Source organism: Equus przewalskii, chromosome 24 (genome assembly GCF_037783145.1).
Source record: "Equus przewalskii isolate Varuska chromosome 24, EquPr2, whole genome shotgun sequence".
NCBI classification, from domain to species: Eukaryota; Metazoa; Chordata; class Mammalia; order Perissodactyla; family Equidae; genus Equus; species Equus przewalskii.
Genome location: NC_091854.1, coordinates 30,938,648 through 30,965,758, shown reverse-complemented (window position 1 = coordinate 30,965,758; position 27,111 = coordinate 30,938,648). Strand labels below are relative to the sequence as shown.

The window sequence follows — 27,111 nt, the reverse complement described above, 5'->3', positions numbered from 1 at the left end:
AACAGAAAGATTATTACTCCTCTAGATGCTAACAGGAGAGTATCTATGACTAACAGAATCTCAACAAACTGATGCACAGCTGGAACAGGAGCCAGTTTTTTTGTTTTTGTTTTGAGGAAGATTAGCCCTGAGCTAACATCTGCTGCTAATCCTCCTCTTTCTGCTGAGGAAGACCGGCCCTGAGCTCACATCTGTGCCCATCTTCCCCTACTTTATATGTGGGATGCCTACCACAGCATGGCATGCCAAGCAGTGCCATGTCCGCACCTGGGATCTGAACTGGCGAACCCTGGGCCGCCAAAGTGGACTGTGTGCACTTAACTGCTTCACCACTGGGCCAGCCCCCAGGAGCCAGTTTTAACAAGAGTAAAAACACCTACGGAAGAAAGAACACGTCCACTGGGGGCCCGACACACAGGAAGACCTGTCTGTCTGTTACTCCCAGGCCCAAGATGGCACCTGGCACAGGGGAGCCCCTGAACAAATGGTTTCAAAAGAGTCGAAAACTGTGAAGTTTGGAATTTATCCCCAGCAAATATCATCTTTTTTAGATGAATGTAATGGAGACAAAGATTAGAGAAGAGTTTTCATTTTTTACTTGAGGCTTATGAAAAAATAAAGAGGAGGCGCCCAGAGAAAAAGCCACAGGAGAAAGAGACAGTGGCAGCCAGGCAGCTCTTCAGCCCAACATCACTGAGGAGCAGCTGTGCTCTGCTCCTAACTCTGGTCCAGGGCAAGGACATCCGAGAAGCAACTCATGAGAAGATGCATGCCGCTACCACAAATAATACAGCTAAAAACAGCTTCCTCTTCAAAATGAGATGGCCCTCATTTACAACAATCACAACAGCTCACTGGTTAAAAAAAAAAAAGACTATTTCTTGGATGGGTGGAAATTACACAGATTGAATACTAAAGACTTGATCACAAAGCATACTTAAGGAACAGCTGATCACCCTTCACATCAGAATTAACAGCTCTCCAGCCAACTCTAGTTCGGGCTGGGGTGGTAGTAACTGCCCGGAGAGCTACATTGAGAAGATTTTAAGATGAATCCAGCACAGAAGGAAAAAACACAGTGATAGACAGCAGTGCCCACCACGGGCAGAGAGGGAAGGGGCGGGCATGTGGGCCACTAATCTGATTGGCATTTCTGGCCCAGAACTTTCACCCTAGTACAAATTTCTGAGGTCATCAGCCAACATTCAAAATTAGGACACACAGGGCTTTGCAGAAAGCAGAGGTCAGCCAAAAGCTGGAGGTGGTTAAACTGAGATGTATGAGAACACATAAAAATAACACCAACCCCACAATCAACGCTTCAGCTAGCAGGAGGCTCACCTGATGTCCTTGGGAAGCTCTGGCAACTGCATCTTCTTCATCATGGCATAGTGCGAGATGGCCAGGACAGCCATTCCCAGGCACTCATTCTCAATGTCGTGCCCATCCTGCTCAGTCTTGGGGTCTCGAATGGGAGCCAGGCATTTGACCAAATCATACTGTCCCTTTGGAGCGAGGGGAGAAGAAATGAACCACCACTTCAGTTTCAAGAGTACCACCCATGTTTCTGACGTTGAGAAGAAGGTCCCACACAGGGAGGTGCCATCCAGAAAAGCAGTACAGCCATGAGCCTAAGGAGACTCACAGTTTCTCTGGCATCAGAGCTCATTCTCATCAAAGTGGGCATGAAGGGGCTCAGGAGATGTTCTCCACAGGGTAATTCATTCCTCTAACAGTCATCGAGCACCATTCTAGATGCTGGTGAGCAGCACCATCAATGAAGCCCTTCATGGGACTTACCATACAATGATGGTGAAGAGCAGCGTGTCCCAGGCGTGGACTGCACCAGGCCAAGGGAAGGTGACAGCTGGCGGGGGTGTGATCATTCATTAATTCCACAAATGTGCACTGAGCTATCCTAGTCTAGGAATCGGGTGTATAAAGTTGACAGGCCACCACACCCCATTCTGATACAGATTTAGAGAAAGAAGAAGAAATCCACATTCTACAGTGCATCCTTATCACATATAAGTACTGCTCAAGTTTCCAGTAATGAAATACATCCCCCAAATACCCTTCTCGTTGACGGAGGTGCACAGCATTCCAAGAACCAACAAGGGCTTCAGAAACAAAACTAAACTGAAAAGCAGTTCCCACCTGCCTTGTGCAGAGTGATAATGACAATGTCAACACTGGCTCCTCTTTATTAAAGCCTCACCTCAGGGGCTGGCCCCGTGGCCGAGTGGTTAAGTTCGCGCGCTCCGCTGCAGGCGGCCCAGTGTTTCGTTAGTTCGAATCCTGGGCGCGGACATGGCACTGCTCATCAGACCACGCTGAGGCAGCGTCCCACATGCCACAACTAGAAGGACCCACAACGAAGAATACACAACTATGTACCGGGGGGCTTTGGGGATAAAAAGGAAAAAATAAAATCTTTAAAAAAAAAAAAAAAAAAAAAAAAAAAAAAAAAAAGCCTCACCTCAGTGCTAGACACTGTGTTCAGCCCCTTTGTTTACTATCTCACTTCATCTTCGAAACAGCCTGTGAGGTGGGTGCTGACATCGTCCTCTCTAACAGATGAGGACTCAAAGGCACCAGAAAGCTGAATAACTGCCTTCATCTACTTGGTGATCAGCCACCACTGAGACCCAGTTAGAGGCCAGATGTTATTCTAGGCTCCAGGGATACAGCAGTAAACCCAACCACGTCCCTGACTCACAGAGACTCCTTCCCAAGAAGAAAGAAGAAACAAACAGAAAGAGGTAACGTCAGGTAGCTACAAAAAACAAAGTCAAGCGGAAAGAGGAAGTGCTGTGGGGCAGGGACCAGCGAGCGGCGGGGCAGAGACTCAGACCCAGATGCGGCTCCAGGGCTCCGGGTCTTCATGCCTGGCTACAGCCGAGCTCGATCTTTACCAGCTGATGGAAAGTGCACAGACTTGAAGGATGGTGAATGCTGGCGCCTTCTCCAGCCTGCACAGAGGGAGCCACGCAGCCTGGCTGGTGCTCCTACGTGGGTCAGGCAGCAGCTCCCCTGAAGGGCGTTCTGGTTCTGGAGGGAGGGTTCACTCCGCTGCACTTCCCCTGGACTTCCTGTTTCTCAGGTAAGAAAAGGACACTGACCACTTCCACAGCCCACTGAGGACGCTGCAGCAACGTCCAGGAGTGAACCCTGAAGCTACTCTCCACGGCTGTGATTTCCTACAAAGATCACAGTGCAAGCCCTCAAGTACCTCATTCCTGAACTCTGAAAGGTCAGATTCTAACAACACATTCCTGAAGGACGGCACCCTCTTTTTCTACACTTCCTCCCAAAAACGGTTAAAGAATAAATCTCAGATGTGAGTACATAGAACTGGGAGGCTGAAGACAAAAGGACCCATCTGAAAGGCTAGTTCACTGCATTTCTGCAACACAGCACCCGCCCGGGCTGCACGCTGCCTCACCGCTTGGTCGTCTCTAAGGTCAGTTCTGAGGTCTTACACAGGGGGCACTGGTAACCACAGCTGTACCATGGGACACAACTGTGACGCAAAGGCACCTGTGGGAAAGCAGGTCCTACAGAAATCACAGAAGGGACGCACACCCAAACACGTGTGCATGCTGTTGTTCACAACAGCCTATAACAGTGACAGCAGAACAGGGAAAACCGAGAAACACCAAAAATGTCCAGAAATGGGGATTAAATAAACGACGGCTCTCCTCTGGATTCCAGCCTCATACTCAGCTTCCCGCCTGAAGTCTCCACTTGTACGTCACATAGCTATCTCCAAAAGGGAGCCACTGCCCGCCCTTCTCCGACCTGCGGCCCTGTCTTCCCCGCGTGGCAATGATTCCATGCCCATCCAACATTGCCCGGAACAGAAATCTCAAAATTGTCTTTGATTCCTCAAATTCCCTCACCTTCCACATCCAACCCACTGGCAAATAATACTAATTCTATCTCCGAAATCAATCGCAGATCCACCCATTTTCTCCAACTCTACTGCCACTACCTAAGCCAAACCAGCATTTTCTCGCCCCTGGAGCCGTGCGGCAGCGCATCTCAGCTGCTACAGCCGGAGTGTACGCCCAGCCCCAGCACAGCCCACTTTCCATACACAGGCAAGAAACATCACTGACTTCAAAGAGAAACAAAACCACACCCTCCGAACAGCTCCCCACTGCCTCAGGGTGAAAACAGCGCTTCCAACTCCCACTCCTACGAGACTGCGCCGTCTACCCCAGCCTGCCCTGCTGCTCTCTCTTCTTCTCACCCTCTTCTCCTCCGGCCACAAGCACTCTCCTCTCCGCCCCTGCCCGCCTCAGGGCCTCCACACATTCCATTCCCTCTACACCAGGTGTTTTCAACCACAGAGACTTTGCCCCAGGGGGATACTAGGCAATGTCTGGAGACACTTTTGACTGTCACAACTGGGGGACGCTCTCCCGGCATCTAGTGAGTGGAGGTCGGGGTGTGGGTAAATGTCCTACAACACACAGTCTCACAGCAAAGAAGGATCCAGCCCAAAATGGCAGTAGTGCTGCTTTTGAAAAACTCTGCTCTACACAGAAGAAACGTCTCTCCACTCCTCCCTTAGAACTGCAGACACCTTTTTATTCTTCGAGATTCCGTATAAATGTCACCTCCTTACAGACCTCCTCTAATCACACTATAGTCGTGCACCACATAATGACGTTTCAGTGACCGATGGATCACACATAAGACAGTGGTCCCGTAAGACCAGCACACAGGGCTACACCATCTAGGTTTGTGTACGTGCACTCTATGATGTTCGCACAACAACATCGCCTAACGCCGCTTTTCCCAGAACTCACCCTGTTGGTAAGCGATGTGTCACTGTACTTAAATTAGGTCTCCCCACTCAAAGCCCTCTCCCCATACTCTCTATCACAAAGCTTTTTCCTTCATAGCACTTCTCACAATTTCTTACGGATTATCTGCACATCATTTTATTTGCTTGTGCGTTTTCTGTTCATCCAACTCGACTACACGTCTGATGCCTGCAGGGCCCACAGCTGCCCCGTTCATCACAGCACCCGCGGGGCCTCAGCAGAGCACACAAATACTCAGAGAAGTGGGTGCTGCATAAACGAATTGTGAGGAAGCCATTAAAACAACCAAGATCTATCCTTCTGATTGACATTGAAGGATCATCAATAGGATGAGTAAAAAAGCAGTGTATAAAATGATCTGAACAGTAAGACACTTCCCAAAGCGACCTTACAGAAGACCTATTTGCGTGGTAAAGTCAGGACGCACCTAAAGGGAAAGGTCAGTTATCTCAGGGGGGCTCTACCTTCTCCCGACGCGTTCCTCCAGCGTCTCCTCTCCCAGCCCACCGCTGCGCCTGCAGCGGCCACCCTCCCTCCCCAAACGCACTCCTACAGCTGAGAGTGCCTTCCTCAGCCCACTGCCTCCAGTGCCCTGGCTCCCAGCCTCCCTCTGCTTTCTGCTGGGGAGAAGCGATGGCAGGAGGCGCGGGGCGGGGGGGGGGGGAGGGAGGAAAGAAATGGGGCGAAATGAAGCCTCAACCACGCCCAGGTCAGGTACCAGCCCCTTGGCATGCTGAACTGCCTTCCCCTCCTCGCTCAGCAAGTGCTAGGTGGTGAGAACACCCACAGAATGGGCCATAAGCCTCTGAGCTGCCACCGGGGTCAGTCAGCTGCAACAGGAATTCTCAACCTACAATGTCTCACCCACCCCAGGTTCTCCTGCGCCCAAGCTTCCTACCTGAGCAAACAGATACTCCAGTGAGCTGGCGTCGAGGAGAGGGGTTGCATCTGTAACTTTCTTTTTATCGTAGCCATTTTTCTGCTTCTTTGGAGAATGGCGCCATACAGACTGCTCATTATCGTTGGTCCCATGCCAGTTGGTGAAATAGAACCTGGAAGGCAGGAAAACGAATGTCAACTGTGGGAAAGCCGACCCTAGAAGGCGTGGGAGAGATGCCCTGCTTGTCCCGTCTGATCAGAGCCGGAGAGCCGAGAGCAGAGCCTCAGCTGTGCAGCACTTCACTGCGGGGGTCCTTCCTTCTCACTCGCAAGCACTCTGGGGGAGTCCTGCCAGAGCCGCGTCTACGACTCCAGGAGACAAGGTAACTTTCTTAAGATCACAAAGACAGCTCCTCTGACTTTGCAGCACTTCTTCCTAAACAGGGCAAGACTCCCGACAGAACCAGGAGCTGGCCCAGCAATGCCCTTCGCTTTCAACGATGCCATCCTGCCTTGAATCCCAGACCTATCTTACTCAGTTTAACACTACTGAAATCTAGCTTCATCATACACTCACATGCCAGGGATGCCACCAGCTGTGAGCAGGACCCCCATGCACAGGACAGTCAGTCACACCCACAACCACAGAAAGCAACAGTCCAGGGGCGTCTCCTAAGCAGGACGACACTGACACTGTCAGGGACCCCACACAGGCTTCCCTTCCTCCATAAAAAACATTAAACTTGTACTTCACCACTCTGTTGGGATAAAGATGAATATAATCTAGACTGAATTGTATTCATTTTTTTCTCATTTTGAATCAAATTAAAACACTTTTGTGGGCCCCTAAGAATACTGAGAGCCCTAGGCCTTGTGCCTAATTGGTAAGTTGTCCCTGGACAGAAGAGAGTGTCAGATAAGGTGCCAAAGGAGCACCAAGGAGGAAGAAGCTGCCGTCTACTGTGGGTGGGGCGGGGGGAGGATAAGGAAATGATTTTAAAGGCAGAATCAAGGTCTTACAACTTTCAAGTGCTTCTACACAACTGGTCTTCCCCGTATCTTATGGAAGTGACGGAGAATTGGACTGCGGGCTTTGTGTCTCTCACACAGAAAGAACCGCAGATCCACGGAGTCCACATGCAGCACACACCACAGCTGTGGAACTGTCCCCTCCCCTCCTACGGGAGAGAGGACCAGGCCCTGGGAACAGGAGAAGCCTGAGGCTACTGGCTGATGAAGAGGATGGCACTCGTGCTGTCCCCAGGCCCAGGAGCCCACTCTTCAAGGGAGCGACAGAGCACAGGCCAGGAGGACTCACGCAGGGTCGGCTCTCCCGGGCAGGCAGAAAGTAAAAGCGGATATAGCTCTATCCACCAGCTGAGCAGATACAGGAAAATCTGACATTGGAGCAGAAAAAAACGGATGAGGACACAGCCACCTCCTCTGATTACTGAGGAAAATCCAAAATGGGGAGTTCTCGTAATTCATACAATAACTAGAGATCTACTGGCAGTTCTGGGGGTCTGCCTGGAAGAGACAGGTGAGGGGGTCTAAAAAGGATGCTGATGAGAGCAGCTAAGAGCTGAGCGCTGCGCACGCTCCAGGCACTGCACACACAAAGGGTCAGAGCGGCACTTGACCGGGGGCACGCAGGCTGACGGCGAGGGAAGCTGGTGACGAGAGAGACACGAGGTACGGCAGGGAAGGCTCCCTGGGGAAGGAGGAGAAGGATCTCAAGCAGGGAGGAGGCTGTCTGAGAGAAAAGCAATGAAGGATTGTCCCTGAACCGGTGCCAGCGTGGCCTCTCCGGCCGCATCCCGCCAAGTCTCTACCACAAGGAGCCCTTAGAGCTGGTGGAGCAAAGCGCTCAACACTCCCTTCGGGCAGGACACAGGCGGCCCTCGGGTCTGAACAAGGGCGTTCTTCGAGGCTGCTATCTGAGCCCTGCGGGCGCTGTGGCTGGGAAGCCTTTGGGTGAGATGTTCAGACAGGGCAGGGCTAAGGAGATCACACAACAGGAAAGGCTGAAGGAGCCTAAAGCACTGGCCGAGGCTCTACAAAGTGCCTCGAGTCAAGGCTGACGGCTTTCCATCTAATAACACAAACAAACCCCTTAAATCAGTGACTACCAAAACCAACACCTTCCCAATCGCTAATCAGACAAAACTAGAAGGTAGATTGAAGACGAATTCTACACTCCTATTTAAAGTGTATTATCGAAGTGTTCAGAAAACGTGGGCCACAAACAAATTTCTCATATTAGAACATGTCAGTGGGGAAAAAAAAGAATGACATAAACACATGTAGTATGACAACTGCCTGGATTCCTCTGCAGAATGACAAAGAACAATGCGAGAAGGAAGGAGGGCGAGAGAAACAGACAGACCTATCAATGAGAGATGCGCCTTCCTTGCGAGTTTTTGAGAAAATTTTAACACAGATGATTGCACATTCTAAGTTTATAATATAGATACTACACACAACAAATTCTCTCTAGGTTTCTTTAGAGCTTTACTATCGGATACTGAAATTCATTTGGATGAAAAAGCAAGGAAATATTTTCTTTCTTAAAAATGAATACAGAGGGGGCTGGCCCCGTGGCCGAGTGGTTAAGTTCGCGCGCTCCGCTGCAGGCGGCCCAGTGTTTCGTTGGTTCGAATCCTGGGCGCGGACATGGCACTGCTCATCAAACCATGCTGAGGCAGCATCCCACATACCACAACTAGAAGGACCCACAACGAAGAATATACAACTATGTACCGGGGGGCTTTGGGGAGAAAAAGGAAAAAATAAAATCTTTAAAAAAAAAAAAAAAAAATGAATACAGAGAATGCTTGTCTTGTATTAAGATATATTAGGAAACAATAACTATCAAAATCATTATCTAAAACCAGAAAACTCTAGTTAAAGTACAAGAGTATTTCCCAAAATAGAGCTGGGATTCCACTGAAATAGTCACCAACACTTATTCTCACATTACACCTTCTTTAGTGGTGAGATAATAAGGTTTCAAAATGTTTGTAGTTTGTTGTAATGCAAATGTTTCAGCTGAGGGCGGGATCTTTTGTCCCAAGTTCAAAGAGCCTGTGGTACAAAGCAATATCCTGTTGGAGCGCAGTGTCAGGTACAGAGTCAAGGTGCCAAAAGCGAAGCAGCTGTGCACTTCCTGGCCGCCGACAGAAACGGGGGGCAGGCAGAGGCAACTTTAATGGCGAGGCGTTCACACAACCAACAAAGACGAACGCCCCAAAGAGGATTCTAGTGTCAAGGAGATAATTCGTTATGTAAACGACTTGGGTAACACACTTCTCTTTTTTGGACATCAGTTTCCCCCTAAGAAATAGGAAGAGTTGAATTAGGCAGACTCAGGTCTCTTCCAAGTCCTAAATTCTACCATTCTAGATTCTGAGCCACGTGCAGAAACCTAGAGAGAAAGACCCAGAACTCAGTGACATGCCCCTTCCCAGAAGGCAAGCTGCAAGCATGTCTCAATGCCAGCTCACACAGCCACCCCTGGCCGCAGAAAGCACGGCCACACTGCAGAAACCAACTCCAAACACAGGCAGAAGGCGCAGCTGGGTGCAGTGAATGCTTGCCTAAATCTGGGGAATGAATCTCACACAGCACACACCTCTCCTCTTCACGTGAGAACTTAGGTGAGCACAGAAAGAAGAGAAAAAGTCAGCCCTAGGATGATTCTCAAAGAAAGGAGATCTGGTTCAGCTTCCACTGAGAAAAACATCTAGGCCACTCTGGATTGGTAACAACTCTACGGACTTCCTAAAGGAAACAGCAGCCAAGATGCTGTGGGGGCTGGCCCCGTGGCCAAGTGGTTAAGTTCCCGCGCTCTGCTTTGGGGGCCCAGGGCTTGCAGGTTCGGATCCCGGGTGTGGACCTAGCACCGCTCATCAAGCCATGCTATGGTGGCATCCCACATAAAATAGAGGAAGATTGGCACAGGTGTTAGCTCAGGGCCAATCTTCCCCCCCAAAAAAAGAAAAGGTACTAAGGAGAGCATACCGTCTGAGACCCCTGAGGGATTTCCAGCCCGTCCCTGCATTCCATTAGCACCTGAGCTAACCTACTGTTTAACCACTTCTATGTAAGTTAAGATCCTTTTCTAGAGTATTCATCTTATTTATAAGCTCCTTTGCTAAACACATATGCTAACTTGTGCTTAACTAGTGCCTAACAAACATACTTTCAATTCTAGTACAGAACCAACGTGCTTATAAACTCAAGAGACTACAGCCATGAAGTCCCGCCTGTCTGTGCTGCCCTGGGAGACTGTGCGACATTTAACAAGGTCCACAACATGGGAGAAAAGACGAGTACCCATCAGAAGCAAACTTAGAGGGGCACTAGACAAAACCCTCAAGGAGTCGGGGGGACACCCACCCCTGGAGAGCAAGACCCACCCAGAACTTCGAGGACACCACTTTAGCAGGGTCCCCAAGCTCTTCACCTGTAACTTTTAATAAGAAATACATTTTATTACAGCACCACCTAGCACATACAGACATATGTCTCAAACGAAAGCTTTCAAAAACAGTATTCACAAGAGATATATATACATACGCTGACATTATCTGTTCTTGTCGGTTTCTTTCCTATTTAAAAAATTCTGGTCACAACTCACTAAATTAAATTCATAACCATGATTCATGTTTGAAAAACTGCTGTAGAATACCAACTCTATTCGAAATACCCTCTGCCTCATAACGATTTCTTTCCTCAAATGTGGCAGAGGAACATGACCCAACGCATCTTCCAGATGGTGAAGAAGTCCTTTCTCACACCAGCAAACACAAACCCACAAACTACAAAGACACCACGAGACTTCCTGGTAAGGGGCTCTGGGCCCACGAGCCGCCCTCCCCGCAGAAGCCGCCAGGCAGGCACCTCATCCGGTAATGGAGCCGGAGGCACGTCTTGTCGTCCACCGTGATGGTGCGGTTGGGAGCAGACCAGAGCCTGGTGTTCTCGTCATACAGGGCAAAGAGGTTGTGACACAGAGGAGAGATGCCTGCGGAAGGAGAGAACAAATCAGACACTAATGACAAATACACTGGGCCATCTGCTTTCGAAGCATGACATATGCAAAGACAGGAATCCTCTCAGCCACACAGAATCCAGTCACATTTGCATCTCTTAGGGCAAATACAACTTTCAGCCATGTTCAATCAGGCAGTTTTAACCATAATAACTAAGAACTGTGGCTCCCCAGAATATACACTACAGCTCCTCGCAAACCAGCTTAAAACCATTTTAAAAAAGAAGACTAGCCCGGTGCTGTGGTGTAGTGGTTAAGTTCGTGCACTCTACTTCAACGGCCCCGGTTCACGGGTTTGAATCCCGTGAATGGACCTACACCACTGGTCAGCCACACTGTGGTGGCGATCCACATACAAAATAGAGGAAGACTGGCACAGATGTTAGCTCAGGGACAATCTTCCTCAAGCAAAAAAAAAGTGGAAGATTGCCAAGAGATGTTAACTCAGGGCGAATCTTCCTCAGCAAAAAAAAAATTAAAAGAAAAAGAAGTCGTCTAATGATATTTCTCATTAAAATGTCTACAATAGAGTTGCACCAAACCCTGCTTAAAAGAAAAAAGGCCATCTGAGAGGGTCCCAGGTCCCACCTGATGTGCACCTTGCCAATCACAGTCAGAAACAGCCTTGGCATCTGGGAACTCCCCAATCTGTCTCCTACAGAAAATGTTTAAACAATTCTAACACGCAAAGAAGTACCTGGCAGTAGCACATGAAACTGTGTGTTAGAATAAATAACCAAAGTGATTTTTGTCAGTGACTAAAATCTACTACCATTAATAATAAACACGCTTAAGTACTCTGTATAGCTGTCATAAATATTTCTTTTTTTTCTTTTTATTTATTTATTTAAATTTTTATTTTTTTCAGATGTACATCATATTTCAAATTCTGGATACATTACATCATGTTCACCATAAAATTTCTTATTAGTAGCTAACTAGCAAGAAGATATGCACTTAATGAAGGCGGTCCAGAACCGCTCCCTACTCCCCTACCCCACAAACCGTCTGCTTTATACATGAATGATCAACAAGATAAGGGAGATTATGAACCAGGAAAGCACCTGTCCACTCACTTCCGAGCCCATGGTTAAAATTACAAAGACCTGTAATCTACATGCATGGGGGTGTGGAGGAAAACGAGGGCAAACAATCAATTATTACTGATATTTTCATGTGTGGCCAGGTCTCAAACTGCGATACAGTGAACTTAACCAAAAAACTCATGCGAATGTGCTTCCCACGTCAGACATCTGAAGGGGCCCTGGCCCGCCCGCCGAAGCAGGGCCTCTCTCCAAGGCACACACGGAGCTAGGAAGTGACAAACACCTTGGCATTCAGTGCCTCTGCTGAACACCTCCACTCCTGCCTCTCAAGCTACCTGGGAGTTCCGCCTTCACAAGTTACACTCCTCCTTAGAACAGAGAAGATGGAGCTAGACGTCTGAGAGCATTTCACTTGGGAACAACGGCAAACAGCACTGGATCCAGTATGGTTAGGACTCTGCTGCAGGTTTACTACAGCTTTTCATTCCTAAATTGGCTCTCGGGGACCAGCCTGCAAACCCAGCCTGCTGCTGCACGCATCTGTATTTGAATGTGCACGGACCCACACATATCCGAGGCGTCATCAGGATCTGTCTGTAAATCTACCACAGGTCTGATCCTAACAGTATTAGTACTAATAAGCAGGAAGATCAAAGATACCTTTTTATATAAAAGTATCAAATAGTAACAACAACAATACTAACATTTAGAGAGGGCTAAGTGTCAGGGGTCAGGCTAACAAACTCTAATTTGCTATGTTTTAATCCTCCTAACACATAAGGAGGTAAGTATTATTTTTGCCATTTTACAGAGAAAGAAACTGCGGCCTCCTGAGATTTAGTCTGATTCAAGGCTACTCAGCCAATAAAATGCTGAGTCAGGATTCAAACCAAGCTAGAGCTACTGAGGAGGTGAAATAATGGGGGCTAAAGGGACAAAAATTTACCACACATGGATGAACACCAGGGAAGAAAACAATACTGCCCCAAACAGCACTTACTATAATAATAATGAGCGCTACAGGAATATGGGGCATTCTGCATTCATGTATTTTTAAAATCAATAAATTTTTGCAACATTTCTCTGAGAGTCTGTGACACTCCTCCCTGTAGCACCAACCTCTCCCCTTTATTAGAACTCTGATATTTAAAGCATTTTAGGGAGAAAGTTAGATATAGGAAAGGCAGTGCGTTTTCTAGACAAGCTGTATTACAAACAAGGTAGGTGATTCTTGAAATAACCATACTATCACCACAGAGCCATCCTGAGGGTTGAAGATGATGTAAATAAAGCCCAAAGCACGGATCAGACTGTCTGCCATCATAGCTGTTACTCCATCATCATAAAATGAGTTGATGTGTTAACAACAGCTTCACTGAGATGTAACTTACCATAAAGCCTGCCCATTTTAAGCATACAAGTGAACAAATCTGGGTGTTTGTAGAGTTGTACAACCCTTGCCGTGACCGAAGTGGATCAGATCTTTAAGTTTCTATGATTTACCTTTATTAACTTTACTTGTTATTTAAAAGTAGGTAGGCAAAAACTGCCAAGGACTCCAAGTTTAAAGAGTAACAAAGAGGCTTATTTAGTTTGGTTTCCCACCTTCTGAGGACAACAGGCTAACTTTAGCAAGACAAGCTTCACTTTCAACAAAATGGATTGTGTTGCTCACATCCTCAGGCCCTTTCACAGCTTGGCAATCTGACCAAGCCACAGAGCGACACTCAATTTCTCACTTCAACTCAGCATCACCCGGGCGTCGGGGGAGGGGTGTCACTGCAGCAGCAGGATGGATGGGCCTTTTCAGAAGTTCTGAATCAGACTACCAACACGCTGAGCAACACGACTGACTGAGCCTGCAGCCTTGTGCTGGGGCTTTACTCCCTCAGTGCTGACACTGCTCCAGTGTCACAGGTGTGGGGGACAAACGCTGAGCCTCCACAGAGGGCCCGCCCGAGCCCTGGTATCCATCCCACAGCCCATTTGTGCCGGAGCAGGAACAAACCACTTTGCGAGGAAAACGAAAAATGAAACTCTCACAATTAAAATCACTAGCCCAGGGTCAGATGCTAGTAAGTGGCAGAAGCGGGGCGGAACCACTGACTCCCAGAGCCCACAGCCCTTTCCGCTCAGCGGGGCGCACGGGGCAGACAGGGGCTTCTGGGATGGGCCCAGCGGCCCTCCAGCACTCACAGCACTCCTGCGCGGCCCTGATGCACAGCTCCTCAGCCGTGTACTCCCCGCGGCCCAGCCGGAGGGGCTCCCTATCTGACAGATAGAAGAGCACCTCCAGCCCTGGTTCCGGGGCCTCCTGGTTCACCTCCGTCTTCTTGGAGCTTCTCATTTTAGCACAGAAAGCCATGGCATTGCAGTCCTCTTTTATATTTAGATACTGTAACGGAAAGAAAACAAGACCATGTGGTCACTCCTGCTAAAACTTTCAGTGGTCAGAAAGAGTGTTAGGAAGGGGAGCAGGCAAAAACACGTGGTATTTGATAAGCACCTCTCCCTGCCCGTTCCCTCCTTGAAAATCAAATCATCAGAGCTTACGAGAGGAGAAACTATGGAAAATAATCAATTATGCAATTAATTGCATAATTAATCAATTATGGTCAGACCCTATTCTCAAAAATCAGAATCATTTTAGACACGGCTTAAATTTATTTTCTCTATTTGCACACAAGTTGTAGTTGAAAACTGTGGCTCATTCTGGAACCACTGATGTTACTGTTACTAACACTGCTGCTACCTCTACTGGAATCATTTAACTTCTGAACAGACCATGGCACGGATCACAGTGTCTTTTAATTTTGTGTCTCTCTGCCACTAAACTGCGAACTCCATGAGCGGTCAACCATGTCTTACCTATCTTCCTGCTCCAGAGCCTGGCCTGTGGCTGGCTCTGAGAAAGTGCACACAAAGGACGACCATTCATGTTCCTGAGCCACATGGAAGGGTCTGAAAATTAATGGATGGAGGGTCCCTCACCCCACAGGCAGCCAGGAGGATGGGCAGCACCCTGCGGCAGCAGAATGAGGGCAGGAAGCTTTGCTTTGAAAAGGTCAGAAGCCACTGGTTAGAAGCTTGCAAGTCAGCCACTCCTGTGAGCCCCCTCCAAAGGGAAGGCAGTTAGGATCAAGGACCCCAGCTCAGCAGCTCTGCCTCAGGCAAGGCCAGAAAGGAGGGGGACAAGGGAAAGCACTACACACTCTTTCTTCCCCTCACCCACCCAAGGGCCTACAAACCCATTTCCCTGACCCCAGGTCCCTACTTTCCTCTTGCCCGCCAAGCCAACCTTCACTTACCCCCAAAGCCGAGTCTCCATAACCAGACCAGATCCTCCAAAGGCTCCTCATTAACGCACAGACCAATCTCAAACTCCTAACAGAGGCCCTCCGCCACCTGGCCAGCTAGCCACGAGCCTCCCCTTCTATCACTGCCAGCCTCTTACTGCATGCTTCATGCTTGCAATGTGGCCATCTGCTTGTTTACCAGGAATGCCTTTCCACTCCACCCCCTTCATGGCACACTTCAACTTTCCTTAGAACTCAGCTCAGACATTACCTCCTCCAGGAAGCCCCCTCTGAAGCTCCACCCCATCCCCTAAGTTAGATGCCCCCTCCCAAACTCCCCACACTGCCTTAATGCCACTGACCTGTGATGATCTTATCCACGTGTGTGTGTCTCTCTCTCACTCACAAGTGGTGGGCGCTCCCTCAGGACAAGGACTGCATCGCTGATCTCAGTATCCCCAGGATACAGCACAGAGCCTTATGTACAACAGGTGCTTGCAGAATGACCCAAGGGAGCGCCTCAAAACAAGGCAAGTCAGAGAGGTGGACAGCAGTCACAGTTCTCGTCACCAAATTCACGTGCTCGGTCTATCAGCTGCCTGGTGAGGTGACATGCTTACAGGGGAGACATGAACTAGACACCCTAAATGCTACAAACTGAGAGGCCTTCCATTCTATCCTTAAATCTCCAAAATAAATCTGAAAACCAGACTCTTCCAGAAACCAGGCTGAAAGACTAAACTCATCACTTCCTGGGGTTCAGATCAACTGTCAGGTAAGGTGGTTTAAAACCCAGCACTGGGCCCCAACTCCACCGCAAAAGGAAAAACAGAGACAGAGAGCAGAGAAGCCAAAGTCTGCTTCACAGTGTAAGACACGCCTCTGTCCTCGAGACTTTATGCAGACCCAGCAGGGGAAGAATTCAAAGACGGTGTTACACCCTTTCACCCTAAGGAAACCATGAGGCGAGTATACATAATCATAGACGTCCAAGACATGGCACCATTTACAACAGAGGAAACGAAAAAGTGCAACAGCAGAGGACTCCCTAAACAGAATAAGGCATAGCAACACAGACAATAATACGCAGCTATGACAAAGGATAACCCAAAGCTATGTGAACCAACACTGAAAGATGCACATGACCTACTGCAAAATGAAAAGAAGCACATGATATATTATGACCCTTTTGGTTATGTATATGTATAACCTGGGAAATATACCATAAATTGTTAACGGGGGTGAATATCTAGGAGGGATTACGAGGAAGATTTAACTTTTACTTTGTACTTCCCATAATTTTGTACTTTGGGGATTTTTTTAAACCAGTACATTCAACATTTGGAATGAACAACAATTAAAATATCAATTTTTTAAAATTAGAGTACAGACAGCCCTACAGGTTTAAGATGCTTTATTATTCTTTTTAAAAGCAATTTTCCTTTTTGTCTTTTTAAAAAAATATGCAGATGTACTTACCTGCATTTATTCGGCTGTCCAATGTCCCCCAAAAAGCAGACTGGATTTTCTTCTCTACTTTCCAAAGCCTCTTCAGAGCTGAGCTAAAGACAAAGATAAATAAATCAATCGGCTGCAGAGGCAATTGCATCAGAAAATAAGTGGACACTTTCATTAAGGAAGCAGTCCAAACCATAAACAGGCAGGAAAAAGCATTTGGGAGGAAGAAGGAAGAAAACCAAAACACTGATGAGGACAGTGAGAGGACAGAGAGGCAGGTCAGCGTGTCAACATCAAAGGAGATACTATTTTCATTGCTCTGGGAAAGGAAGGCAGGACTTGTGCTCCCCGGCGGAGAGAGTCCTGTGCAGCGTAAGTGAGGACCATGCGCCTCTCCCGTCAACAGCCTCTCTCCCGAGGCTGTGAACAGCGGTTCAGGATGCCCGAGGACGTGTGCTTTTATTTCCCGTTTCCCTTTCCTCTAGAATTACCCTCCGCCCCACCCGGTCTGCCCCGCCCTCATTTTAATGGTGGAACAACATAAGGTCCAGCGACAGGGGGAGGGCCTGGGGATAAATCTGACAAGCAATGCTTTCAGCTCACCCAACATTTTCTGAGCCATTCTTATTTGGAAACTTCAGCAGCAAGCAAAGCTCCTGCGCATCTCCCCAGCCTCACCTCAAAGCCGAACTCACGCTACACAAGAATAGCAACCGCGTTCCGCAGACTTCAGTCCCTGGTCCCATCCTCACCACCACCCACACTCACACCCACAGCTCTGTATTGTTTTCACAACTCTCCTTCTTGCTTTTCACAAATTCTCTTTTCTAACAGTAGAATCAAATTATTTTTGTAAATAAGGAGCAACCACCCTTGGTGATTTGAAAGTGGTTTCCAAGTTAATACAGATAACTGTGTCAGTTTTCTGCCAGTCATTCAACACATTGTATCAGACTCCAGCTTTAGGAGGAGCACAGGCCCAGGCGCTCCATGGCAGCCTAACTGCGAGGGGACTGGGCAGGGGTGACGGGCAGGACGGGTCACCTCTGGGCTGCAAGGCCAGCATTCTCACAGGACCTTGCAATCAAAGCGGGAGACAGCGCAAATGAAAACACAAAAGCAGCGTGAACTCAGCAAAGTGAGTGGGTCACGATGTCATCTTCTGTACCCGCTGCTAACTCTGCTGCTAACATTGCTGAGTGCTCATGTGCTGTGACAGGAGGCCAGGCAGGGGACACAAGGATGAATTTTGATGTGACAACTGTAACTTCGCTATTTTGACACAGACTCTTTCTTGTTTTTTCTCCCCAAATCCCCCCAGTACATAGTTGTATATTTCTTTAGCTGTGGGTCCTTCTAGTTGTGGCATGTGGGAGGCCGCCTCAGCGTGGCCTGATGAGTGGTGCCATGTCCTCACCCAGGATCCGAACAGGTGAAACCCTGGGCCGCTGAAGCAGAATGCGCGAACCTAAACACTCGGCCATGGGGCCGGCCCCGACACAGACAATTTTAACAAGATTAAAAGAACAAATCACTATGCTTTGGGCTTTTAAAAATTTAACATAATTTAGCGGCTACCAGGGGAAAGGTGGGGTGGGGGGTGGGCACAAAGGGTGAAGGGGGTACACTTACAACATGACTGACAATAATGTACAACTGAAATTTCACAAGATTGTAACCTATCATTAACCCAATAAAAATTAAATTTAAAAAAATTTAACATAATCATTTTAATTATGTGAATAAATATCCTGACCTGCGTCAAAGCAGCAGTCTGAAATTAGCTGCATGCTAATGCCTTGCTTTAGCTTAGAAGCAGGGTTTCAAATGTCGTATTTAGGAGATTTATTCAACGAGTATTTCTGAGCAGTTCTTCATGCCAGAAACTGAGCTGTACCAGAAGGCCACAATGAAGAAACAGAGCAATATGGCCCCTGCCTACATCTCTGGGACCAATGGAATGAAACAAAGATGCACAGAAAAAGATTACTATAAAGATCTTAAAATGCCATGAAGGAAAAACACAGAGCATATAAAAAAAGGAAAGCAATCTAGCCTGGGGCTCAAGAGGGAAGTAATATGCAGCTGAGATGTAAGGATGTCTGGGGAGGTGGGGAGAAAGCAGCCTGGGTGAAGGATGAGCATATGCAAAGGCCCTGGAGAGGAGAGGAGCACTCCAATCCACTGGCAGCACTTGCCCACAGCAGGCTTGGGGCCCTTCTAGCCCAGGTTTCCTGCAGCACACCATTACATGCTGCTGCTAAAAAGGAATCAAAACTGACTCCATGCTTTGGAGCATCAGGAAGCCTGCCCCAAACCAGCAAAGGGCCACAGACTCAGAGCCTTTCAGAGCAGGAAGAGCCCTGTGAGCCCCCTCAGGCCCAGGCTCGCTCAGAAGCGTCACGACACCAATCTTTTCAGACTCACAGAGGATTTTAAGATGTGCCATCAGATCACCCATTACTGAACTCAGGAGTCAGGGGTTGCTCTGAGCCTCACACAAGATTTGAGAGTCAGACTAAAATCACTAGGACTCTTTTAGAACTAGGATTCTATGAAAACCTGTAATCAAAGAGAGTTTGGTTTTTCCATTATTCTTTCTCTACTGCAAACAACATTACACTGAAATCACATTGTATCTAATTTTCACTCTGACCTCCATTATTTCTGGACAGGACAATAACATGGTATCAATGTGTGATGCTTAGCCTAGAGAGTAAACTCTGAAAAAACAAGATCAGCTACAGAATTTTAGACAATATGCATTTACTATGATGTTTCTGTATACTGGTTCAATAACAACAAAATCCTGTTCTCAGAAAACCAACATTCTAACGATAAAAATTTTCAAACACCCACACAGCACTCAAAAGATACACTAGGCACCATTCTAACACATGCAGGACTGCTGATCCACTTTACGTAAAATTACAGCTGTCCTCAGGCAGGATCACGAGCGCTTTTTGGTGCTACAGCATTTATGGAATGGCTTCATTCAAATAGCATTTCTTTCCAAATAAACCAAACAATATGTTCTACCTACGTGTTTTTAGAAGGTAGTAAAAGAACAAGACCAGTTTATACATACTTTGGATAATTCCAAGAAACCAGTTTAAGTCTCCTGCTACAAGATACAAAAAGGAAATCTTGAATGCTAAAAAAACCGACCAGTAGGACTCACGCAATACCCTTTAAAAACAACATGATTCCCTAAGGTTCTATTCCCAACTCAAATGAATACAAAGCAGCTCAGAATATGGGAAGGAGAAAAGTGAGCAATCAAAAACCTTCTGATGAAGCAGTGAATTCTTCCCCCCCTACTTTACTTATAAATTTTCAAGGATTTGAAAGAAAATGCCTTTCTTTCCAAGACAGAGGATTACTTTTGTTGCTCAATCTTGCAGATGCTACTTTACGTGGGGGAAAAAAGAAAATCAGGGACATTTTATAGATTCACAAATTTTTTTAGTTTACAAAAGTTTTACACTAGAGACAAGTATATCTGATACTTTCTGATTGAGAGAAAAAGTAACAGAAATAAAACACAATTCTGTGAGTCTGAAGAAGGACTAACTGTAATAAATGGGATATCACAACGATTTTCCAAGACGCAAAATTTCAGAAATCGATGTCTGAAGATACTGAAACCCCCTTAAATTTTCAAGGACATCTTTAGAAATACAGGGACAAGGGAAGAACACACAATTAAATTTTGAATAGCGGGGAAGAGGGAGATAAGAATAGAGCAGGTTAATGTCCACAAACATGATCATCAGAAGGCGGCTGCTCTGAGCCAAAGGCCACTGCCAGATTTCTACAGTAAAAATAGACTGGATGAGGGTTAAAATCAATGAGAGATCAAAATAAAATACTTCGGGTATCTGTTTTTACTACAGAAATCATCACCCCTACAGTGAGTTACTTTATGTATGCCTTAAAACAATGAAAGCTTTTAACTTCTGAAGTAGAAATACAAACAAAATGTTCATAAATTAAGGGATGAACCAAGAAAATTGAAAAGAAAAATATGTAATTTAGAAAATGCCCTGAAATCAGCTGCTTAATACCTTAAGAAATTTTCAGACTAAAGATCTTAACCCTTAAGAAGCGATTTCAGCCTCGTCTTCAGGGTGGCGAGGAAACTAACGCAGCTCCAGGAGGCAAGGATTCTGTCTCGTTCTGTAGGGTTTCATCACCAGCACACAGTAGGTGATCAACACAGAGCTAGAGTCTTCAAACGAAAGATGAAGGTAACAGCAAAGTAAGCAACATCATGCAATGGAAAAATCCATAATCCAGGGTGTGTGGGTTCCTACTGACAACTAGCAAGTGTGACCTGGAACAAGTCACTTTAATCTTTGAGCCTCCGTTTCCCCATCCATTAACTTGAGAGGAAAATCCTGCCTAAGAGGCTGATGTAAGGAACAAAAAGGTCTTTCAAAAAGTCTTCATCAAGTTCCTACCAAGCCTTTTTCAAATGAGGCTGCAGACGCCCAAGTGCTGAGGCACTGCAACGTGGGCCTCAGGGCAGGGGGCTGAGGGGGCTGCGAGCTTGCTTACAGAACAAAAACACAGACAGGGATTGCGAGTGAAAGCCTGCTCATAAGTCCAAGTTCCACGTCCTGTGTCTCCAATGACACGGCGAGCAGCTGGCAGAGAGAGCTGGAGTCGTGCTGACCTGGGCTGAATCCTGCCTCCCCACCTCCAAGGCACCGGAATGCCGGGCAAGTTACTCACCACCCCTAAACCTCAGGGCTCTCAGCTGGAGGTGGGGGGTAAAAACAGCATCTGTTTCAGGCAGCTGCTAAGAGTTAAACGGGTTCATGCATATCAAGTGCCTAACACAGAGCTCAGCAGGCATAAGCCTTCATATGTTGGCCATAAATTCTGTTAAACCGATTACAGATGATCGAACAGTCCAGCTAAGAGAGGGAACTCCAGGACACACAGACACCTGCAACATCTCATGCACGGGCAGTGGGGCCCTGCGCCCGGTGCTCTCGAAAAGCAGGGGAGGTTGCAGGCCGACCCGCCGGAGTGCCAGAGGTCAAACACGCGACTCCTGATTCCAAGGGCCCTGCTCTCTCCACAAGGAGAAACTGCTTTACAGTGCCCCCAGCACCAACCGTCTTCTCTGGCTTTTCAGTACTTGTCACAGTCTAACATCCACTTAGGAGGCTGACCCTGTCGAAGGCCCTTCCCTCCAGAGGCTGAAAGAACCGTCATGACAAAGGTCAGCACGGTGTCCGGCCCTGCCCGCGGTCCAGGCCACGCCTCACGCACCGCCGGGCACCACTACCACAGACATGGGAGGAAAGTTCTGGTGGGCGCTGGTCCAGGCCCACCCCGCACGGGCACGGAACCTCCTGAGGCCTCACACACCAAGCCGGGGACAGCGTCCCAGCTTCCCTTTGGGTCTCGCCTCCGGGCCTTCCCACTCACGAGAGCCTGGAAGGTGACTCGCGGGCCGCTCCCGGGCCCCCTGCTGTGCCGAGATAGGAACGACTTTCTGAGAAAGCACAAGAAACCGCATGGCTGATGGATTCCAGCCAAAAGGACAACATAATACAAATACAAAATCTGCCATTTTTTCGTGCCAGAAAGTCAGAATTATGGCTTTTCTATATGCTACTCCCGCCACACAGAGTAACTCACTTCTAACTATAGTAGCAATTCCAGGAATAGCCCAGAACCGTAAGTGCTGCCTCATTTACAATAAGCTTCTGGGGAGGATCAAACGATCAATGCCAACTCGATGGGCCAGGGCTCTCGGCTGCTCCCCGTGAGCCCGCCTTCCCTTCCCCAAGACGCTTCCTGGTCAAAGTAAATACAGTACTTTGCTTAATTAAAGTCAATAAGTGTTTTCCTAAAAGCCACACTATATCAAGATGCTTTGCTTTTTTTTTTCCTTTTTCTTCTTTTACCACTACTACATCCATAATGTTACTGAAGAGCACAGAATACAGGGGTCAAAACTATGGTGGCAGAAGTAGACACTCCAGACACGGGAGTGGGGAGAAGGGCTTGTCTCCACCTCATGTGCTTTTCAACCATTCACTCCTGAAATACGTATTAAGCACTTGTGCCACTGCAATAAAACCTTGCATTCAAACGGCACTTCATAGCTGAAAAGGGCTTTCACATCTATAACCACATTCGAGGCTCACAGCCCTTTTCACAGATGAGAAGACTCAGCTTCAGACATTCCCACGGTCAGATGGCCAGTGTGTAGCGAGACCAGGCTCCAACACGTTTCTCGGCCTCCAGTTGCACTGCCCTTTCGGTTGGCCACACTGCTAGAGGGGTTTGGGGGAAGCTACAGCAGCCCCACAGTTAAAATTGGAGCCCACCAAGACCCTACAGTCTATTGACAGCCGGCAAGCTAAACAAACGAAGGGGAACCTCGAGGAAGCGGTGTGGAGGGGACGCTGAGCCAGGCGAGGGAACTAGGGGAGGCGAGAGGAGAGGGCTACACAGCAGTCAGCCCGGGAGGGCTCTGCTCCCAGCTCTGGGGAAGAGAGAAGATTCAAAAAGGTGGGGAGGAAGGGTGCAGCTGATCTGGAAAAGGGTGAGGAAGAAGGGAGGCCACAAGGATGGATGTGCAGGAAGGAACGCACAGACCAGGAGGGCCACGCAGGAAACAGGGAGACACCCCGGAGAGGCGAGGGAGCATCCCGTGGGGACAGTGTCTGCGCCGGCTCTTCTGCAGGCAAGAAGGGAGACGTCAGTCAGAAAGAGGCCCGAGTCCAGCCCAGTTCCACCAGGACTTGCCTGGTCTTGGAGCCAGCCTCTGAAGTCCTTTGAGCTCAAAGCGTATGTAACGGAAAAGTATTAAGGACCTCTAAGGTTCCTCGCAGAGGAGCAGCAGTCAGAAGCCTGGGCCTGGAGTCATACTAACCTGGGTTCAGATCCCAGTCCAACAGCTGCTGTCTGTGTGACCTCAGGCAAGTTTTTCAGCCACTCTGAGTTTCTGTTTGCGCTGCAAAATGGGGTTAACAAAAGTATCTACTCTACAGGGCTGTTGTGATGGTTCAAGATTTCTCTCAGTCTCTTTCTCTAAAATAAGTTTCTGCCTGGCTCACACTCAAAAACTCACAGTTCATTAGGAAATCAGTTCTCAAGGCTTTTAAAAACTTTTAGATTTAAAAAACAAACAGAAACAAACAAGCAAACCCTATCTTATAAATGTTTGAAACCATATTGTGCTGCACCCTAACACAGCTAATTTTTCATTAATTTGTATTTCCAGACTGTCATGATGCAAAGGCACAGAACCTCCCGCTGATACGCTCGCTGTCAGACCAGGCTGAGGGATCCGGAGGGAAGAACCCTGAGCCCCCCCGGCCAACTGCACTAACCTGTGTCACCACTCAGGGTTCTTGGGTGCGAAGAAGAGAAACCAGCTCTGCTTACCTTGGGATAAAAATGAATTACAGGAAAGAGATAAGAACACAGGGACATCTGGTCCAGGCACCATTCTAGCACGGCCACCAATGGTCACGAGCCATCACCAGGACCGGACTCCTGACTCTGCCGCTTCCATGAATGATCTCGGGCCACCCCTATGTGTCCGCACCATTCCCTCCAGATTCACAGCCCTGGGATGGAGGGATGCGGAGGCTCAACCTAGTTCACCCCTAGCCACAGGTCTGCACCTCCTCCAGCTTCCTCAGCAACGATGGAAGGTCACTGTAGAAGTGAGGGTGGCTCACACGCTGGACAATCCCTCAAACGGCAGATGTCCATCCAGTCCACATCTCAAAGGAGCTCAGCTACGGCCTCAAATACAAGTGAAGTTGAGGCAGGAAAATAAGAGGAAATCTCAAGAAAAAAATGTTCCCCTATATGGTCCTCTACACCTCTCTCAACCAAGACGTTATAATCAGTCTTTACCTTGAGCTCTGAAACAGCCTGCCAACAGTCTCCAATCCTAAACTGCGGGCCACGCTCTTCAGTGAGCCACATCTGCCCAACGAGTCATGCACCAAGGCAGCCGACTCCATCACCAGGCCAGCCTCTCCCCAGAGCCCTGCGCTGCCTCTCTCTCTCCTCTCCCCGTCTCAGCCATCTGCAGCAGCAGCCGAGAACCCAGGAAGGCTCACGCATCACTGCCCGACATCCTGGGAGCCTGTGCTGAAGGACACGCTTTACAACAGCTTTTCCAACCTTTGTGACCCACAGTGAGAAATACCTTTGTATAGCGTTGGGGGGGAGGGGGTGGGAATGACAAAAAGTTTCATAGAAACATATCTTTACCACGTGCAGTTCACTGTTATTTTCTGTTCTATTTTCTTCCATTTAATAATAGATTTATTAAATCCTGCACAAGACCCACAAAATAGATATCGCAGCCCACTAATAACAAACCCGTGTGAAAAACACGGGTTTAAAGGACTCACCAAGATTACCAATAACAAGCTTCACTTTACATTCACTGTTTATATTCAGTGCACGTGCCCCAGCGGCACATAAAACAGTGGGATGCTCTTCCTATGGAGTTCCCCTGACTACCAGAGGTCCATCCCCCTCTTCCCCGTGTGTAGCCTAGGATGTTCCGACACCAAAAGCTGCACTGAGATCCACAGTACAACGTCACGCTCACATGCTCATTTCACAACACAGCTGCTTCTCCCAGAAAAGCTCTTCAGTGGGTTCCCTCCCAAACCCATAAAACGGCGCCAGAGATCAAGAAAATGTAGAAACTATACCCACAAAGCATGGAAGATGCATGTTTTAGATTCTGCCAATAACCACTACTCTTATTCATGATTTATTTTCACAGTCCACAGTTTCTTTTCCTTTTTTTTTTTTTTTTGAGGAACATTAGCCCTGAGCTAACATCTGTCGCCAATCCTCCTCTTTTTTGCTGAGGAAGACTGGCCCTGAGCTAACATCCATGCCCATCTTCCTCCACCTTATATGTGGGACACCTGCCACAACATGGCTTGCCAAGAGGTGCCATGTCCGCACCCCGGATCCGAACTAGCGAACCCTGGGCCACCAAAGCAGAATGTGCGAACTTAACCGCTGCGCCACCAGGTCAGCCCCCGAGTTTCTAACTTTACGATCACATCTAGTGATGATTTGTAGGAACCTAAAGAATTCGAAACCCATTCTGTTTCTTTTGCATCTGTGCAAAATTTTCAATGTATTTCATGGAAACGAGTATTGTCAATGGAGAAGAGGTCAATGTGTGGCAATCAACGGGAATTTCTGGGGCCGGGGAAGCTTTCCAAGTCTTGGAGGTTTACAGGGTAGACGATATATACATCATGAACTAGGTTAGGAGTCTTTTATAGCAATTTTAATTCTATCTCCCTACCAATGAACTAAAAAAGGTGATCAGAAACAGCTCTCCTTTCTCAAGACGAATGCTCACTTTATACTCTCACAAAGGCAGGCAGAACCTCACTGAGACACTTTTTTGTACCCTTGAAGTGAGGTCCCAAGCAGGTCCAGAGCGTGATTACATTCATACTTCTTTTATCAAATTAGCCCTTGTCCAAAAAACAACACACAAATTTAGCCAAACTGGCATCCTTCTCATTGTACCCAATTATTTATCAGCAATGCCTGGTTTCTATTCATACCATTTAATTTCCCTGGGGGGGGGGGGGGAACGTGTACAGATTCTAGACATGGAGCTTCTTTCATCTCTCCTTTCAAGAGAAAAATGTTGAAGGAAAGGAGGGGAGGAGAATTTGCTAAGACTACTGTGGAGACAAATATTACGGTAGGATGTTAACAAACTAATGGAACTAAACAGAAAAATATAAATATAATAACCAGGAGGAATAACTCACTTGCTGGACATCATTCATCAAGAAAAATGAGTAAACAGGGGCCAGCCCCATGGCCAAGTGGTTAAGTTCCCGTGCTCCGCTGCGGTGGCCCAGGGTTTCACTGGTTCGAATCCTGGGCGTGGACATGGCACTGCTCATCAGGCCACGCTGAGGCAGCGTCCCACATGGCACAACTAGAAGGACCCACAACTAAAAATGCACAACTATGTACTGGGGGGCTTTGGAAGAAAAAATAAAATCTTTAAAAAAAAAAAAGTGAACAAACAAACAAAAATGTTAGGAAAAGCCTGTAAAGCACAGCTCAGTGGGAAGAAAAGATATATCACCAAAGAAGAGTTAGCAACCCAAGAACGTGACAAGGAAATAAAACATGATCGATTGCCAAACACAAGACACACCCAACTACGGCAAAAGAAGGTGTTCAGAGAAGTTGCAGGGTGGCAGCCGGTGTAGTTAGTCCAATCTGGAAGACTTCAGGGAAAGCCAGCATGGTGGAATCAAGACCTGAGCTAGAACACTGGCCCTGCCACCGAATAGCTGGGTTCAAGTCACTTTTTAACTTTCTGTGATTGTTTCCTCATTTGCAAATAAGGATAATAGTAATTATTTTACAGGATTGTTTTAACCTCTCAGAGAAACAAAATATATAGGTTTAGTAGAATAGCTGGCCCAGAGGAGGCATACCAGAAATAGTATGACCGTTAGGAGAAGGTGGGATGGGAAGTGGGCCTTCAGGGATGG

The 27,111-nt window shown here is 47.6% G+C and overlaps 1 protein-coding gene across 17 annotated transcripts in view; it reads right to left on the bottom strand.

Moving 5' to 3' along the window:
• Window positions 1-27,111, bottom strand: part of JAK1 (Janus kinase 1) — a 143,199-nt gene that overhangs the window by 31,900 nt on the left and 84,188 nt on the right. For 8 of the 17 annotated variants that reach the window (XM_070592042.1, XM_070592033.1, XM_070592035.1 and 5 more), the window contains 5 exons: window positions 16,589-16,671; window positions 14,010-14,208; window positions 10,617-10,740; window positions 5,734-5,887; window positions 1,342-1,505 (listed from right to left, as the gene is read on the bottom strand). In XM_070592042.1, the coding sequence (XP_070448143.1) occupies window positions 1,342-1,505; window positions 5,734-5,887; window positions 10,617-10,740; window positions 14,010-14,208; window positions 16,589-16,594 (647 nt within the window). In that variant the 5' untranslated portion in view covers window positions 16,595-16,671. Of the gene's footprint in view, window positions 1-1,341; window positions 2,219-2,479; window positions 5,888-10,616; window positions 10,741-14,009; window positions 14,209-15,471; window positions 15,709-16,588; window positions 16,672-16,873; window positions 17,050-17,170; window positions 17,276-23,465; window positions 25,449-27,111 lie in introns of those variants that run through there. The other 9 variants (XM_070592044.1, XM_070592046.1, XM_070592045.1 and 6 more) reach the window with 8 other exon arrangements.